Here is a 16,735-nt window from a genome sequence, read left to right as displayed (position 1 = left end):
TGAGGCCGAGCCGCTCGCTGAGTGTCGCCTCCCACTGCGCGACCCAGTTTGCCGCTGTGCGCTGGTTATGGATCTGGTGGGAGAGCATTTGTTGTGATTGTCGACGCCGCGCCCTACATACAGGCGGAGATCACACAGGTTGAGCGCGTTTGAGTGGTGAGTCGCCCCTGTAAACAAGGTGTGACTCACACACACACACACTCACACACACTCACACACACGTAGCGTACATTAGCAACATCCGTTTCAGCCGCTGCTAGCCCGCTAGCATCGCTCCAGGCTCGTTGTCTGTCTTAAACTAGCAGCTGATATTGTGTTGCAGTCGTAGGATCGCCTTCAGTCTGAGTTCAGCCACATTCTAACGAACCTAAAGAATTTCACACAGGAAAAGTGTTTCCATCATGATATGAATCCAATTTTGTTTCATAATTTGTTAAGCCTTAAGAGACGGTGAAGAGCAGCGAGAATAAACCTGCAGTCAGCCGGATGAACCATAACGTGGCTGTAAATAAATGTAGAGGAATGGATGGTTACAGCTTAAGAACTGAGTCAAGTTGTCGCCATGGTAACATCACAATGTGAGTGAGAGGTGGTTTCAGTGTTTTTCTTTCTTGAATTGGACAGTTTAATTTTTTTTGTTGTTTTTGTCCGAGTCGGCTGTTGCTACCGACTGGTGCGACCCGAGAAGGCGGCAATGTTTTTGCTATCATGGTCACTAACTCAGCAAAGACGTGATTCTGACTCTCAGCTTGTGGCTGGAGGTCTGGTCTTATGGATGCACAGTTCAACAGATGGAGTCGTCCGCTCGGTGTTGGATCCCCCAACCATCTCTGTGCATAAACGCAGCGTAAATGAGTCTTTGACGGCGTGATCCGAGCGAGTGTGTGGGCCCAACCTCTGGCAAGCGCCGCCGCTAAGCGCTCCAGTCTCAGCTGCCAAGCACGGCCCACCTCATTCACACTTCTCCCACTATGTGTGCTTTAGCATTTTAAACGTGCCAAGGCTTCGCTCGAAGCCCGTAACCGACTTGCGACTGTTTTCCGGCCGGCCGGCCCATATCGCAGTTCATCTGAACTGAACTGATTTCAGGGAAACATTGAACGCTGTGACAAAAACTGGAACTTCATGTCGTCAAATAATCGCCCTCCTCCTTCTTTGCTCAGCATCTTCGGCACCAAATTGCAAATCCACATTGTTAATCAGCTGAGGTCGCTCACACTGCTTAACCCAGTTCTCTCACCGCCGTGGAGGGCTTCTGATTGGTGGAGACACTTCAGTGACACGTCTCCTCGTTCCCCCCCCCCCCTCTCAGGGGGCTGCGAGATGCTGCGTGAGCCTGCTGTGTGTCGCTTCGTCTTATCCATCAACATCACATCTTGTGAAGTTAAAGTGAGCAACAACAAAAACAGGAAGGCAGGAAGTTGAAACTGACCCCCCCCAACCCCCCTCACAAACCCTCATCTTCCTGCTCTGGCTGCTGTCAGCCCATTGACTTGTGTTTGTGTGCGATTCAAAGCAAAACTATTTGATGCTTTTTTAATGAATCCCTGCACTCGCTGCTTCCTGCCATAAAGCAGACGTTCATGTTTTAATCTATTAGCCAAACACATTAAAGGCAACTTAACGGCTGATATTCCAAATGAAGAGCATTGGTCTGAGTTGCTGAAAATGTGTCAGCATGGAAGCTGCTGTGGAAAGTGTCAGTGTCAGCGTGGATGTTGCAGTGGAAACAGCTCCAGTGTCAGCGTGGATGTTGCAGTGGAAACAGCTCCAGTGTCAGCGTGGATGTTGCAGTGGAAACAGTGTCAGTGTCAGCGTGGATGTTGTTGTGGAAACAGCTCCAGTGTCAGCGTGGATGTTGCAGTGGAAACAGTGTCAGTGTCAGTGTGGATGTTGCAGTGGAAACAGCTCCAGTGACAGCGTGGATGTTGCAGTGGAAACAGCTCCAGTGTCAGCGCGGATGTTGCAGTGGAAACAGTGTCAGTGTCAGTGTGGATGTTGCAGTGGAAACAGTGTCAGTGTCAGCGTGGATGTTGCAGTGGAAACAGTGTCAGTGTCAGTGTGGATGTTGCAGTGGAAACAGCTCCAGTGTCAGCGCGGATGTTGCAGTGGAAACAGTGTCAGTGTCAGTGTGGATGTTGCAGTGGAAACAGCTCCAGTGTCAGCGTGGATGTTGCAGTGGAAACAGTGTCAGTGTCAGCGTGGATGTTGCAGTGGAAACAGTGTCAGTGTCAGCATGGATGCTGCAGTTCTCAGTCTGATAAAGACCTTTTTCCTCTACTGCAGGTCAGTTCTAATCATTTCAAAACTGCAGGTGCCGAGAAAAATGAACCATCAATCCTTTCTGAATGGGGATTTTATCATCGCAGCTTTTTTCTCTCTTTTTTTTTTTTTTTTAAACATTTGAGCAGCGTCCATGTGTGAGTCTCTGACGCAGCGTGCCGGCATTTCAGATTGCACAATTTTTCCTCCAGACGTGATACAATCAGAACAACTCGGCACCGTCTGTAGTTTTCTGGTCCGTGACCTGCGGCTAACGGGAGACGACGTCGGGTCGCCGCTATCAGCTCCCAGCATGCTCTCTGCCTATTGTAGCGTTTCCTGCGAAGCCCTGGCTTTGACTCCCGCGTCGCAGGATGCGATTGTCAGAGCGCGGCGGCAGACTTGGCAGCCGCCGCCTTTTGCTGAATCACTGGCTGAATAATTCATCCAGCAGCTGTTTGCGTAATGTGGGTGCAAAAAAAACTTTCATTCAGAAAAAAAAGGCTGCATGAAAAAACAAACACACTGCTGATGCTCACGCACACACACACACACACACACACACACACACACACACACACACACACACACACACACACACACACGCGCTCTGCTGGTCTTCCAGTTGTTTGCCGTCCGTCGGTCTTGTGAGTTCTGAGTTGTTTAGCGCGAGTGAGTGTGTAGCTGTTCAACACGACTTCCTGGACACTTTCTGTTAACGCCACCCGGTGGTCATTAATCTCTTCGCCAGTTGTTTGCCTCCCGGAGTCTCAGCGGGACGTCGACGTGTTTCGGCTGATGTCAGTGATGTTAACAGTGGAGTAGCTCCCACTTTCCTCTGCTGAGCTTCAATTTGGCCTTGAAAAATAAAAACAACCCATTGAGCTAACTGATGTTTTTCTCCTCGATTATTTTTCCAGGGAGGAAATTTGATTTGCAGCCGAAAATTCATGTAATGGTCCAGTGTGTAATATTCGACTGAAATTTATGATTTTTATATTGGTAAAGGCCTAATATACTGCACATAAATACTTTAATAAAAGTCATCCAGCCGTAGCTCACTGGCAAACTCAGGAGGGGGAGGGAGAGTGAAAGACGCTGCAATCTAAAATTTAACCGCCTGATGTCGCTGTTTCTTCGTCAAAATCTCCAAATGTCTCACTCACTTAACCTTTAATGAAAATCGCAGAGGAAGAATTTTCTCTCTCGCCAATGAGAAGAAAACCAAAGTTTCCCTGTGAAGTTGTTGAATGGACCCTGTTGTGGAGGTCAGTGTTGTGGTCTCTCACAGTATCAGTGAGCAGTTGCAGTGTGAAGGATGATAAGAAAAAGGGTCTCGAACACACGAACCTGAGGGACGCCACACCTCAATGTTCTCTTCACCCTTAAGAATGTTTCATTTGAACCAAAATAACTTCAAAACAAACAAGAACCAAAAGGAGTATCCATAACTGGTGTTGTATAGATCACACTCAGAGGGATCAAAGATTTTTCTTGTGAGCTTTTTTACTTTTACGACCAGTCATTTGGCCGTTTCATGTGTGAAACGGCCAAATGACCCCCCCCCCCCCACCCCCCGCCCTGATCAGTGACCTTTTCTTTTACTTCCTGGACAAAAAAAAACGGCCGTTGCCGCTCTTTCACTTCCCTCCAACAGTGCCTGTTCCCACGGAGCCACGTGCACCACAAGCAGAGGAAGAGAAGCGAGTGGGTAGGAAATATCAACTCTGGTCCTGTCGCGCCGGCCCGAGATCAGCCAACCAAATTAAAGCTGGAGGACGAGCGCAGAGCTCAGCTGCAACAAATACGCCCGAGTGCAGAACAATTAGCTGATCTGGGCCGACAAGTGGCTCCGAGTCGAAGGCTGCCAAGTGTTGTCACGCACACGCACACGCGCAGGCATGCAGACACACACACACACGCGCGCACACACACACACACACACACACACACACACACACACACACACACACACTGTCACGCACACTCGCACTCACTGAAACCAGTCAAATTGTTTATGGAATGTTTATCTTATCTAAACATCTCTAATCTATCACAATTTTCTACGAAAGCAACTCCCCATTTTGAATGACGCTGTTTTCCCACCGCGTCAGGAGGAGAAAAATATATGTATATATATATATATATATATATATGTTTTTTTTTGTTTGTTTTTTTTACCCCAGCACTTCCCCACCTCATACCAGAAGTGAAGAAATGAGCCCGGCTGATGTTCCCTGATGGCTATCTAAACAAAACAACCACGAGCGTTCGCTGCCTTCAGCCTCGTTGTGAAATCTTATCGGAAACACAGCGAGAAACTGGAAACGGGGTTCAAGTCTGACATGCAGAATTTTTAACGAGCGCCGGGCCGGAGATAAGCACGTCGCAACATTAGCGGCGCGGAAAAAGGAGGAGGAGGTGCACAGGCGCTTCTACCTGGGGAGGAGGTTGTGGGGGGCTGAAGCTGATAAGAGCCTGCTGGAGTCGCTACGATGCAGTTGCAGAGAGAGAGAGAGAGAGAGAGAGAGAGAGGGAGAGAGAGGGAGAGAGAGAGAGAGAGAGAGTCGTGTTTCCTCCCTAGGAAAAGTGATCCTCGCTCTTTTATCGCATTAACCCTGATGGAACTGCACAGACGGGCGCCGCCGTTTATTCCGAACCACCTCCCGGCTGGTCACATGACTGGGCCGATCGTATCGCCGGCCGACCGGCGGTGAGGAGAGCACACCCCGCCAACGCCACGAGATGGACGGCTGTCTCGCCTCTTCCTCTGCTGCATCCATCGCAGTCCGATTCACAGTTTTGCGGGTTTTTACGTTGGTCCTACTGCAATGCACCTCCCGATACCATCGATACCATCAAAACTCAAAAATAAATGCTGAGTTTCAGAAATTTGTTCTCAAAGTTTTGATAAATCCAGCCAACCGTCGAGCCTTAAATGGACTCGGTGAGCTGTCGACGAGTGGATTTATCCACGCAGCGTATTGACCTTGACTCAGCCCAGCGCTCTGCCGGTCGATCCCGACCGTCTTGGCAGAGAGAGCGTCGCTCTGAGGACGCTTTACTTATTTAGTGGAGTACTTAACGCAACTGTTTGACGTATTTGAGTTTGCGTTGCTGCTAAAAGAAAAAAAAAAAAAAAAAAAGAATAGGAAAAGCGAGCCGCAGAGGTCACTGAAGGTCAACCTGGGCAGACAGCCTGAGCCGTCACACACACGCCACACGGAGTGATGGATGAATGTGGGTCAGTGGTACCGAGGTGAGACCTGCACACGTCTGCAGAGGCCGTTTTCTCCTCCATCCTCTCTCTGTTTGTTCATACCTGTCTGTTTGTTCCGTGTCTGCGAGTTTTTTTTTCTTTTTTTATAATCTTTCCAACTTCTTTGCCGTGCATGCGCATGAACGCCCTCCCGTACACACGCACTCCCTGGCCTCAGCCAATCCAGCAGGGCGGCCTCCCTTCAGCGATAACCTCACTCACTGTCGCACTTAAGAGTTTTAGCAGACATCCGTCTCCGGGCGGGAGGCAAGCAGGAGGCGGATGAGCTGCAGATATGCTCCTTAGTGGTGGTGCCTTTGGCATATATATAGATATATATATATATATATATATATGTATATATATATATATATATATATATATATATATATATATAATATACAATTATATATATATAATTGAAACATGAAACAGTTTTCTGTGTGTGTGTGTGTGTGTGTGTGTGTGTGTGTGTGTTATATTATTCACCCTGGAAATAAAGCAGCAGTCGTATGATGATGGTGATGTTGGTCATGATGGTGATGATGAAGATGCCTGTGATGAAGATGATGAAGATGGTGATGATGGTCATGTGACAGTGATGATGATGATGATGATTATGATGATGATGATTTTCTTTCTTAATAAGTTTTGTTCCTGGGATTGTTGGGATCGGCTCCGCTGTTGTGTGTTGTGTTGAGTGTTTGTGTAGCTTAATGAGGGGGTTGCCGTCGCTGGATGAGAGGTTGAGTGTGAAACATGAGAGGTTTATTGCCGAGTCGCGCCACCGTCGCGCAGGATAATTGCCTGGGCACGCCGGGATGAATGCTTGCAGCCACGGCTGTGATGTATCGAGGAGCCGCTTGTTAGCCACAAATCAAACTCCTTTAATTATTAATCACCGACTGCGACGCTGGTGGCTGATATTTCAAGACTTCTTGGCCTTTTGTGACGTGCGAGCTCGCTATTATTGTCTTGTTTGTGTTTGTTTGTTTTTTTGCGTGGCGGCACCAGTCGCCGGGCAGATCTGATCCAACTTTCATCTGTTTCTTCTTTCTGAGTCACACTGGTTCTAAACTGGGCACTTGATTATAAAAAAAAAAAAAACAACATGTTTCCTGGCAACCCCAAGTAGCTGTTTCGACCATTCTAAGACCGAACTTGTTCCCGTGTGTGTGTGTGTGTGTGCGTGTCCGTGTGTGAGATAATAAGCTGGATCAGTGTCATCCTCTCACTCCTACACATGCAAACACACAGTGGAATTTGTGCAGCTCTCTTAGTGAGCAACCACGTTCTGTCTGATCACAAAAAAAAAATCATTTTTCTCCTCCATCATTTATTTAAAGGTCCTCTGTTATGCAAATTCCACCTCACAAGTGTTTGTCAGCAAATTTACCAGAAGTTTTTTCTTAATTTCAACCCTCTTGCTTGCTCCACCTTTATAGGAAGCATGTGCAAGAAGAAAAAAAAAACAAAACAGGCCTTTGTGATGTCACAAAGGGCACCAGTACCTCACCCAGGTGAGTGACCACACCCCCAGCCTGGTGTTTTTTTCTCCGGTCTCTTAAACCAGCTTTGTTTTTGTCCCTTTCTAACGTGTGGATGTGTCATGTTTAGCAGGAGGCTGCAAACACAGGGCTAAATATGCTGTTTTCCAGACAGTCAGCGAGTTTGTTTGGACAGTGAATTTATTGTCCAAAACAACTTATGCAAAAATAATTTATGCAATTTCTAAGACAGTACAGACTTGAGTGGGTTTTTCCATAGTATAGAAATACATTAAAAAGTAGAGTAAATAGGCGGGGGGATCATAACAAGTCCTGAAGCAGTGGTGTCTTATGTATCCAGTGTAGACACAAGTTTGATTTGACACTGAAGCTGTCAAGCAGATGGCATTTCATTAAGGGAGTTAAAAAAAAAAAAAAAACTAAAAAAAAAAAGGGAAAATGAGACAGAAATGGATTCCGGCATTCGGGGGCTTGATTGAGGGAGAGGTGGACAGAAGTGACGTAATGCAGTTGGATAAAGCGGTGCTCTTATTAAGGGGCTCTGCTCCGGCGGGTAACACCTCAGCTGGGATGTGTGGCCGACCTTCTCACCTGCCGCCGACACCCAGCAGCTGTCTGCTCCGTCAGTCGGCCTGAAATCACTCAGCCGAACCAGAGGGTTCAGTGGAGAGCCAGGTGAGCTTTCCAGAACCACACCACGTTGTTTTTCCCCGTCAGGGAAGCCGTAAAGTGTTTTCCTCCTCTCCGTGACCTCCCTGTGTATTTTACGGAGAACCTCGGCAAGCGTTCTGCTGTTTGCAGCCACAGGTGACGCTGAGAAGCAGCCAGGCAGCAGCAGCAGCAGCAGCAGCAGCAGCTCTCTGCTGGCCTGGGGGTTAATTACAGAGGAATTAATTAGGCACTCTGAGCTCCAGCTGCGCTCGCCGATAACGATGAGGTGGAGCGGCGTCGCGTTCTTGTCTTTTCCACCAGACCAGGACTCCTCGCATGAGAAACAAAGTCTGAAGTGATGCTAGTGGGCCCAAAAAGAGTCTGTGACATTCCACTGGCAAAATGAATGAATTTATGAAATCATCTTTTTACCAACATAACAAACAAGTAACCAGTTTAAATATTTTACTCATACAAGTGAGCGTGGATCAAAACTCTGATCGAACTCTGTCCAGCAGGAAAGCTCAAGGACCTTGGTTTCGATACCGGTGGAAAGCCTCTTTGAACAACAGCAGTAATGCAGCGCACAGCACGGCACAAAACTTCGCCAGGAAAATTTTCCATTTTCCAATAAATCAGACTTTTCCTCCAACTCAAGTTTGTTTGACGCTACATCTTTTTGTTACAAATGTTGCATTTTGCTTCATTTTGATCGACCCGGCTGAAGTGCAGCCACACTTTTATACACACACTGACGCTACTTTTCACTCGAGACTTGGCTCTCGTTCGCGCCTCTGTAATGAGGTGAAAGCCGGTCGCCAGCGGCGTTAGATCTTGACACACGTAAGCCAAATCAGTACTGGCTTGCAGGTGCCAAAATAGTGGATTTTGGCACCGGAAGATGATTCATTTTTTCCATATTTGAGAGAAGCATTTTGGTCAGTCCTACAAATGTGTTGTAGTTCCAGTCCAGTCGGGTCATGGACATCTTGAGATGTGTGAAAACTTGGCGGCACACGATGGCAAAGCATTCCCTCCTTCACGTCCAGGATCGGCAGAATCCAGAAATAGTCGCGCCCGTGTTTAGCGACGCGCTCAGACGCAACAGAGGAAGATTGCGAGCCACTCCTTCTCCTCTCGTTGCCGCCCTCGTTTCATATTAGAACTTCAGCAGCGACCTTCTGCTGCGAGTTTTGTTTTTGTTTGTTTTTTTAGACGGGGGAACATGAATTTTTCATAAAAAGCCCCGGCCCTCGTTGCGGTGCTCGGGAACAGATTCGTAGGCGTGCGCTTGATTAAAGTGGCAGGGAAACAATGTTGGAGGCTTCTGCCGCTGCCTGCCGCCTGTTAAAGACGCCGAGGGGTGAAAAAAAAAAAAAAAGAAACAACAAACTCACGGACGGCTGGTGTCGTTAGCGACGAGTGTGTGATCCGACATCATCAGAGAGGAACGAGGAGTCGGAGCCCGTGAATGGCTTCTGATTGGTTTACAAATAAATCTGTGTGTGTGTGTGTGTGTGTGTTCCAGCGGGACTGGGTGATATGATTACAGTCGTGCACTTTGATGATGATGATTTGCCTCCCTGCTGTATTCAGTAGCTCATCTGCACCAGGTGCTGTTTACCCCTCCTGTGTTTTTTCTTTTTCACCCTGCGATCCGTCAAACGATGTCTAATTTTTCATTTTCTGTTCAGTCTCCCGCGTTGTTCACTTTTTGCTGCTCCAGTTTTTTTTTTTTTGCAGTAGCAGCCTTAAACTTGGCAACTTGCCCAGAAGTTTTTTCTCAGAGATGGATCGTTGTCACTGCGGAAACTGCAGGTGTCTGAGGGGAAGGCCGGTGGCGTTCTGGGGACTCTGTTATTGATGATTATTTTATTTTAATGAGGTGTTCAGTGATTGGATACCAAATATATCCTCTGTAGATTTCCCGGTCAGTTTTGATGTGCCACAGATCTAGTGGCTCAAATCCAGTGGATTGATTTCACAGATCAATTCAGTGGATCAGATCCTCTGGGTCGATGATACAGATCAGTCCAGTGGATCAAATCCACTGGATCCACTTCACAGACTCCTTTCTTAAAGAGCCAGCTACAGCACAAGAATAGACACCTGGTACTCCTGATCTGATGGGCGGAGTCCAACTGTAATTCGCTGCTTCTAGCGAGGAAATGATGTCCGGCTCATATTGAAATCTGTCCCTGTTCATCACAACAATCGCATCAAGAGCACCTTTACAGACCTGCTGAAAGTTGCTGAAAGTTACTGACAGTATTTCCGCCCCAGCGGACAAACACAGTTGTGTCGTATCTCCGGGCAGTCTCTCCTCGAGTACAGCGACTGTTTCTATTTCACAGACAGCCATTTTTCTCTCTAGCTGCGAAATTTTGTCTTTACACTCGTAAGGATTTTTTTTTTCTCTGTCATCTTTTCTTCAGAGAATCTCACCGTCCCCCCAATTCCTTTGGCTCTGAAAGCACTAAAACAGATTGGAGCGTTTGCACCAAACTGACTGGCTGCCTGAAAGTGAGCTGCTGCAGCTGCAGTCGTGTCGTCAAGTTGCACTCGCTGGAACCATCGCAAGCATGTTAAACCATCCAGGATCGTGTTCCCCGCCGTCTTCCTGCTCCGCTGCTCTTTTGATGCGTAAACCAGAGGCGAGCCCAAGTTGACGGAATCTAATTGGAATGAAACTACGTGGCAAAGAAAAACAAGCTCCTCTGGGCTGGAAAAACAGAGCGGCTCAGGTGTGGCCCGGCGTTTGAGCGACGCTGTCATTCAACTCTGCAATTTTGGGATTTAGCCACCCCCCCCCCCTCCCCCCCCACAGCATCTTTAAATGACGCGATTTGGTGATTGTCAAGTTCCATCTTCTTCACGGACGGATTCTCTCGACCCAGACGCCCCTGTCCCAAAACTTTTTTCTCTGTTAAGGATTGCGAGAAGCATCGTGTTTCAATGGTCGGGCCACGGGCCGTGGCCTGTGGCGGCCTGGCGAACAACGGCCGGCTTGTGTTTGCCTGCTGAGAGGGAACCTTGCTGTCCAGGCGGCTCTTGTTTAGGGTTGTTTAATTAGACTGAAGGTTATTTCGCGGCACACACGTGTCCAGATAATGAATGTCCGGGAGCTTCATCGGTGTTGTGTCGTTTGAAGGTCCAAATTGTTTGGCTGAGCGCACTGGACTGAATCGCTTGCTGAAAAGATTCATTCATTTCTCAGTTTGTAGTTCACTGTTTTACATCTCTACAACTTCCAAAGGTTTTGTTATGTGTTGTTAAAATCTGAAGAAAAATGGCTGTTGGTAACAGTCAGAGACCAACAGTACAGGAACTGCCTCTTGACCAAACACACAGCAAACTGCCTTGAGTGAAGGAACTAGACTGGCTGAATGTGAGCCTTCAGATGGGCTGAATCAGACACAACAAGTAGAAGTATGAACACTGAACTGTTGGTCAGTGGGGGAAAATGTCCACATTTTCAAGATATTTAAACCAAGATTGGGCCTGTTTGTGAAAGCAACAGCACTTCCAAGTGATAGAATAGTGAGTGGTGTGCAAAGAAATGCTCACAATTTCAAAAGTACCAGGCACTCGTAGCGATTTTGATTAAGCCCACCACGGGTCCAAACCGAGGCCATCAAGTGTGTAACAGAACCAAACCGCCACGAGGACGAGTGTTTGGATCATCGAGGTCCCACATCACCATTCATCAGGGCTGGTGATATCAAGGTGGAGGGTCAGGGGGAGGGGGCTGCGATGTGGAAGGTGAGCACGCTCTTTAGATCCAATCAGCGGCACTTCAGTAGCACCACCTGACATCGAGCCAGTCCAGAGGTCGACACTCCAGAGGGTGCTGAGGGGAATTTGAGGCCATCCAGGTGATTGGTCTGGGATTCCTTTTTTTTTCTTTTTTTTTTTGGCAGAAAACCTCCAAAACTTACTCTCACAAGTGAGTCATTGGCTTCCAGCCTCCAGCTCCTCCCCCTGTCGAGGGGCTGAAGTGCCTGATTGAGACCCCGACGCTCGCTGATTGTTCAGGTCAGAGTTCGCCGCTATCAGATGTCAAGTTATTTGGTCCTAATTTTCCGTTTCTGCACTCTTGCACTGCACATATGTATCGTTTTTTTTTTTGTTTGTTTGTTTTTTCAAGAGGATGCAAAAACTTTTTTTTTTCTGTATTTTTGTTTTTGGAGGGAATCGAGTGAGAACCTGTGATGCTTTGGAAAAATAAAGGTGTTAAAACAGAGGGAGGCCTCGCTGTTGGTCTTTCTGCCCTGTGAACGCTGTCTGTCGGTTCAGTTCTGTCATGGTGATGGTGCAGACTCAACATCGAACAGATAACTGAGCAGATTTCTCTGGCTCTAGCAGCGGGGATGGCAAAGAAAAACTTCCTGCTGAGTTCTTCCTCACTTGCTGAAAATCAGAGCTAATAATGTTCAAAAGTTCAAAAGTATTTTCTGATTTTTTTTTTTTTTTTTTTTGGTTGGGGGGAGGTTGACGTTATTTTCAGCCTCTGCATCACTTTTATGCAGGAACGAGGCTGCGGCTCCCGTTTGTCCGTGGATAATTAGCTGACTGCCAGTTCAGCTGTGTGGGCTGCAGAGACGGCAAGTCGAGTCAGTGCGTGGAAGGAGTTATCTCCGCAGAGGACACATTAATAATCATAATCTAAATGATGTCCGGGAAACGAGTGATGCAAATATGATGATAATGGTGACGGTGAAAACATGGTGATGGCATTCCTCCCTCGTCATGGACTCACTGTTGGTTTCATTACAAGTTTGATTTAATAATGTCTTGTAATAATGTGTGTAGAAAAAGTTACACGGGGTTAGGGTTACAAAGTTACAAGTTACAAACCTAACCTAACTTCTAAGATACAACAGCAGAAACAACCGGAGTGCTTTTGTCAGCATTGAGCGCCTGCAGGGAGCCGGTTTGTTTTGGTGGAAACATGCAGTGCAAAGCTACGACACACAGTGGTTTAAATGCCGGCATGTAGATCCACGATTATCTTTTGCATTGAGTACCCTTGAGTCGTTTTTTGACCTGTAGATGGTTGGAGTCAAGAATAAATGAGTTAAAGGTCCCTCCTTTGTAGCGGTTGCGCTAAGTCAGCGTGTCAATCTAAAATACACAGTGGGGCCAAGATTTACAACTTGGACAAAGTCGCGGGCCGACATTGATATTTATTGAAATTAAAAATTAAAAATCTTCCTCCAGATATAACAGTCAACCATCTGTTCCAATCATACATTTAAAAATAAAATAACAATAAACCAATTAAATAATAATAATATCCTTCAATGAGCGCGAAGACATTCTGGGATTTGTAGTATTCGCCGCACATGTGTGCTGAACAGTAGTGGCAAGCCAGCAGCTCTAGTAGTGATTTTGTATTGTATCGTGGGCCAAATGTAATGACACTGCAGGCCAAATTTGGCCCACTGGCCAGAGTTTGACATCGATGCGCTCAATGCTCGCCACATAAATCTCAGTCTGGCTAAGTGGTCAAAGTTTATGGCCAACAAATGTAGGATTAAAGAAAACGTTTCATTTCAGCGTTAATTTGCTAATAGGCCGACTGGGACTCGTATAGCAGACACTGTACACATATAGATATATACGTGTACATACGTACCTCCGACTCCTCTGTGGAGTCGCAGCTGCGGCCTCCATCAGGAGGATCACCGCAGTGCATTAGCAACGTCAAACAAGCCCGTGATTGAAGCAGTCCGACTCCGAAAGGGCACTCAGACCCCCGGTGTCGCCCCGGGAGCGCCGCTCGCCTGCCGCACCACGTCGGCGGCGTGCCAAGGTCGGCACGGACGTGTGAAAACTGCGGTGCGTCGCGAGGTTTCCTCCCTGCGGGCTGGAAATGAATCAGCGGCTCACACCTGCTGTTTAACTCTAATCAGCCCCGATCAGCACAAAGGGGAAGAAAAAAAGTTTTCACTTTGAAAAGAGCTCAGCACTGCCACTCTGACATTTAGGAAAAAAAGGTAGTAATGACAGTAATGATAGTAAGAAGATGATTAAAAAAAAAGAAAAAAAAAGACTTGTTCTGTCACATCTGGTCTCCTTATGATTTTGAGCTAAGAGAGTTTTTATGTTGGATATGAAATTCCACACTTTTCTGACGATCCACATCAAATTATGTTTGTTTGGCTACAAAGAAAAAGCTGAAAGATTCATATTAGATTGTATTTGTGGCATTTTACACAGATACAAATGAATTAAAGATTTAGTACCGTGAGCAACGCAGCAATGACTAGATTTATTTTCATTGCTATTAGTTTGTGTGGGGGTTTTTTCCCCCTCTTTTTGGACACCTTGATTCCAAATCCAACATTTTGCTCTCCTGTCCCATGGATTCTTCAGTAACTCTTTATAGCCAAACCAGTTGGCATATTTTAAGAAAAAAGATGTGGTGCACTTATTACCCATATTTTTTTTATTTTCTCAGATATTATGTTTTTTGCCGCCTGTCCACAGATTCCTCGCTTTCGACTGGCTTGTTTTCGGCGAGAGTTTTCACCTTTGTTTTAGTGAAGGCGGAGGCCTTCACCCGGTGCTCTCTTCATGAACAATGTGTGGAAAAACATTTTTTAAGCACTTCATACTAAACTGTTGCAAAGCTTATGACAGAGAGTTTGCAGAAGAGACTCTCGGCGACGTCCTAACCTGCGTCTGCGGCTCCAGACAGAGCAATGAGCTCCACAAACTTAATTAAATTGGAAACCATCTTCGCCTGGATGGGTTTTTTTTCTCCCACGCCGCTGACTTAGAACGTTGTTAGAGAACAAACAAAAATGAAGCGGCGCAGTTTTCTGTCGGAGACTTCTTGGCCGCCGCCCACCTCGTTGTTTGCCGGCGTTTGTCAATCTGCTGACCTGAGCTGACATGTTGTCGCGTCTCTCTGGCTGTTTCCACAGCGACAGCATGCCGCAGCGGATGGCCCTGATCTGCTTCCTGTCTCTGGTCATGCTGATGAGCATCCTGGGAAACCTGCTGGTGATGGTGGCCGTCTGCAAGGACAGACAACTCAGGTAGGACGCAGCCCCGGCTCCCCTCCTCGTGCACTCGGTACGCCCTGCAGGGGGCGCTGCGTCGGCGGTGTCCTCCGTCCGCCTGCCTCAGCGTCCGCGGCCGTCGCCGCTCCCGTCCCTCTCGCCGTCCTTCACCTCTGCTGCCTCTCCATCGCTCTCAATTTTCTTCTTCTGTGGTGTCTCTCCGTGCGGAGACACCTGAGAGCTCAGGGTGACTCTCGTCCGCACGAGTTGGTGGCCGAGACAGAAAGCTGGGCAGGTGTGTGCGTGTGTGTGTGAGTGTGTGTGTGTGTGTGTGTGTGTGAGTGTGTGTGAGTGTGAGTGTGTGTCTGTGTGTGTGTGTGTTTAAAAACACTGATGGATGACAAAGTCACCGCTGCCTCACTTCCCCGAGGAGACCAACGTGACACAACCTATTTGTTTTTTCTTGCATCATTTTCTCTCCATCTGCTCTGAGGCAACACGTGCGTGCACACACACACACACACACACACACACACACACACACATAGTCTTTAAGCCTGAAGCTCGTCAATTAAAAATCTCGCGCTGTTTCGTTCCGGTCAAGTTTTGCTCTCGGACAAACTCACCGACAGACACACTGCGACTTAAAATGTCACATTTTGTTTTAGAAAAAGAAAAAAAAAACATCTTACAATTGTTTTGGCTTTTTGGCTGATGCTCACTTTAACTACGGGAGCGCTCTGTAGTTAAACTCCACCCCCACCGTGGCGAGCGGCCACGGTGGCTTGATTAGCACCAGGTGTCTCTTCCTGCACCAGCAGGAGTTCTGGAGCTGAAACCAACTGGTCGGGAGGAAAGCTGGCAAGTTGAGGAGGTGACAGACAGCAGGTTCTTCTATCCACTCGCTGAGGTTTAATCTAATGGTGCTGCAGTTCAGGCCAACATGTTCTCCCTGTGTCTGCGTGGGTTCTCTCCGAGTTCTCCGGCTTCCTCCCACAGTCCAAAAACATGCATGTGAAGTGACCCGGGAACCCTGAATTGTCCGTAGGTGTGTATGTGAGTGTGAATGGTCGTCCATGTGGCCCTGTGATGAACCCTTGACTTGTCCAGAGTGTGACCCTGCCTTCGATCCAACAGACTCCCGAGACCCTGAGTGCAGGAAGCAGCTGCTATTGATGGATATGTGGCTGGATGGGACTTTGTGAGCAAATAACGACTAATTGATACGTACGTGTATATATATATGCATTTTACTTAAACTACTAAGACAAGTAAATTTGTGAGGCTCGACGTGTTTACAGCCCACACGTGCACGCACATGCACACACCTGCACTTGGCTGGCGGTGATTCAGGAGGCGCTCGCTCCTCATCAATAACCGCCGCACAAACACACACAGCGATGAGACTCCTGGTTCCCTCTGCGTGTTGAAGCACACACACACACACACACACACACACACACACACACATACAAGTGGGAGAGATCCACCATGGGAGATGGTGATAAATCTGCATCAGTGCAGAAGTTTTCCCTGATTATTTGTGCTTTATGAATTATGCATTATTTGTTTTGTATGCTTTCTTTTATTTATTTATTTTTGCCCTGATGTGCTCTGATTTGCTTATATTGTAGCTCTGGATGCCTCACACAGACTTAAACTTATTTTCACCCACACCGAAAATTACTTTTAAAAAAATGTCATGATTTTCCAATTTAAAAAAAAACAGGAACCCAAGGAATAAAATTCTATCACAATGGCTGTAAAGGATTACATTTGCATTTTTCACTTGATATTCTGGCAAATTTCGATTCTTACAAAAAACAGAATCGATTAATCAGCGGCAGGTCGTCTCTGCTGCCCCAGACATACTCACAACAGTTATGTCTTTCCCAGTGAATATGACGACGAAGGCGTTCTCCAGAGTCTGATCTCTTCGTGTCACGTAATACTGACTTGATTGAACTGGTTTTCAATCAAGTTTTTAGAGTTTTTAATCCAATCATAATTCAGCTCGAGTCCTTCAGAGTCACCATTGCAGGCTG

The 16,735-nt window shown here is 47.0% G+C and overlaps 1 protein-coding gene across 3 annotated transcripts in view; it reads left to right on the top strand.

The window, feature by feature from the left end:
• The window catches only part of htr4 (5-hydroxytryptamine receptor 4), a 106,079-nt gene that overhangs the window by 45,258 nt on the left and 44,086 nt on the right, over positions 1-16,735 (top strand). For all 3 annotated transcript variants that reach the window (XM_076048015.1, XM_076048016.1, XM_076048017.1), the window contains exon 3: positions 14,613-14,726. In XM_076048015.1, the coding sequence (XP_075904130.1) occupies positions 14,613-14,726 (114 nt within the window). The remainder of the gene's footprint in view (positions 1-14,612; positions 14,727-16,735) is intronic.

This window comes from Nelusetta ayraudi, unplaced genomic scaffold, assembly GCF_046127955.1.
Source record: "Nelusetta ayraudi isolate G7.1 ecotype Tasmania unplaced genomic scaffold, CSIRO-AGI_Nayr_v1 ptg000097l, whole genome shotgun sequence".
NCBI lineage: Eukaryota > Metazoa > Chordata > Actinopteri > Tetraodontiformes > Monacanthidae > Nelusetta > Nelusetta ayraudi.
The sequence above is the reverse complement of the archived record's forward strand: the minus strand, read 5'-3'. Positions and strand labels throughout refer to the sequence as shown.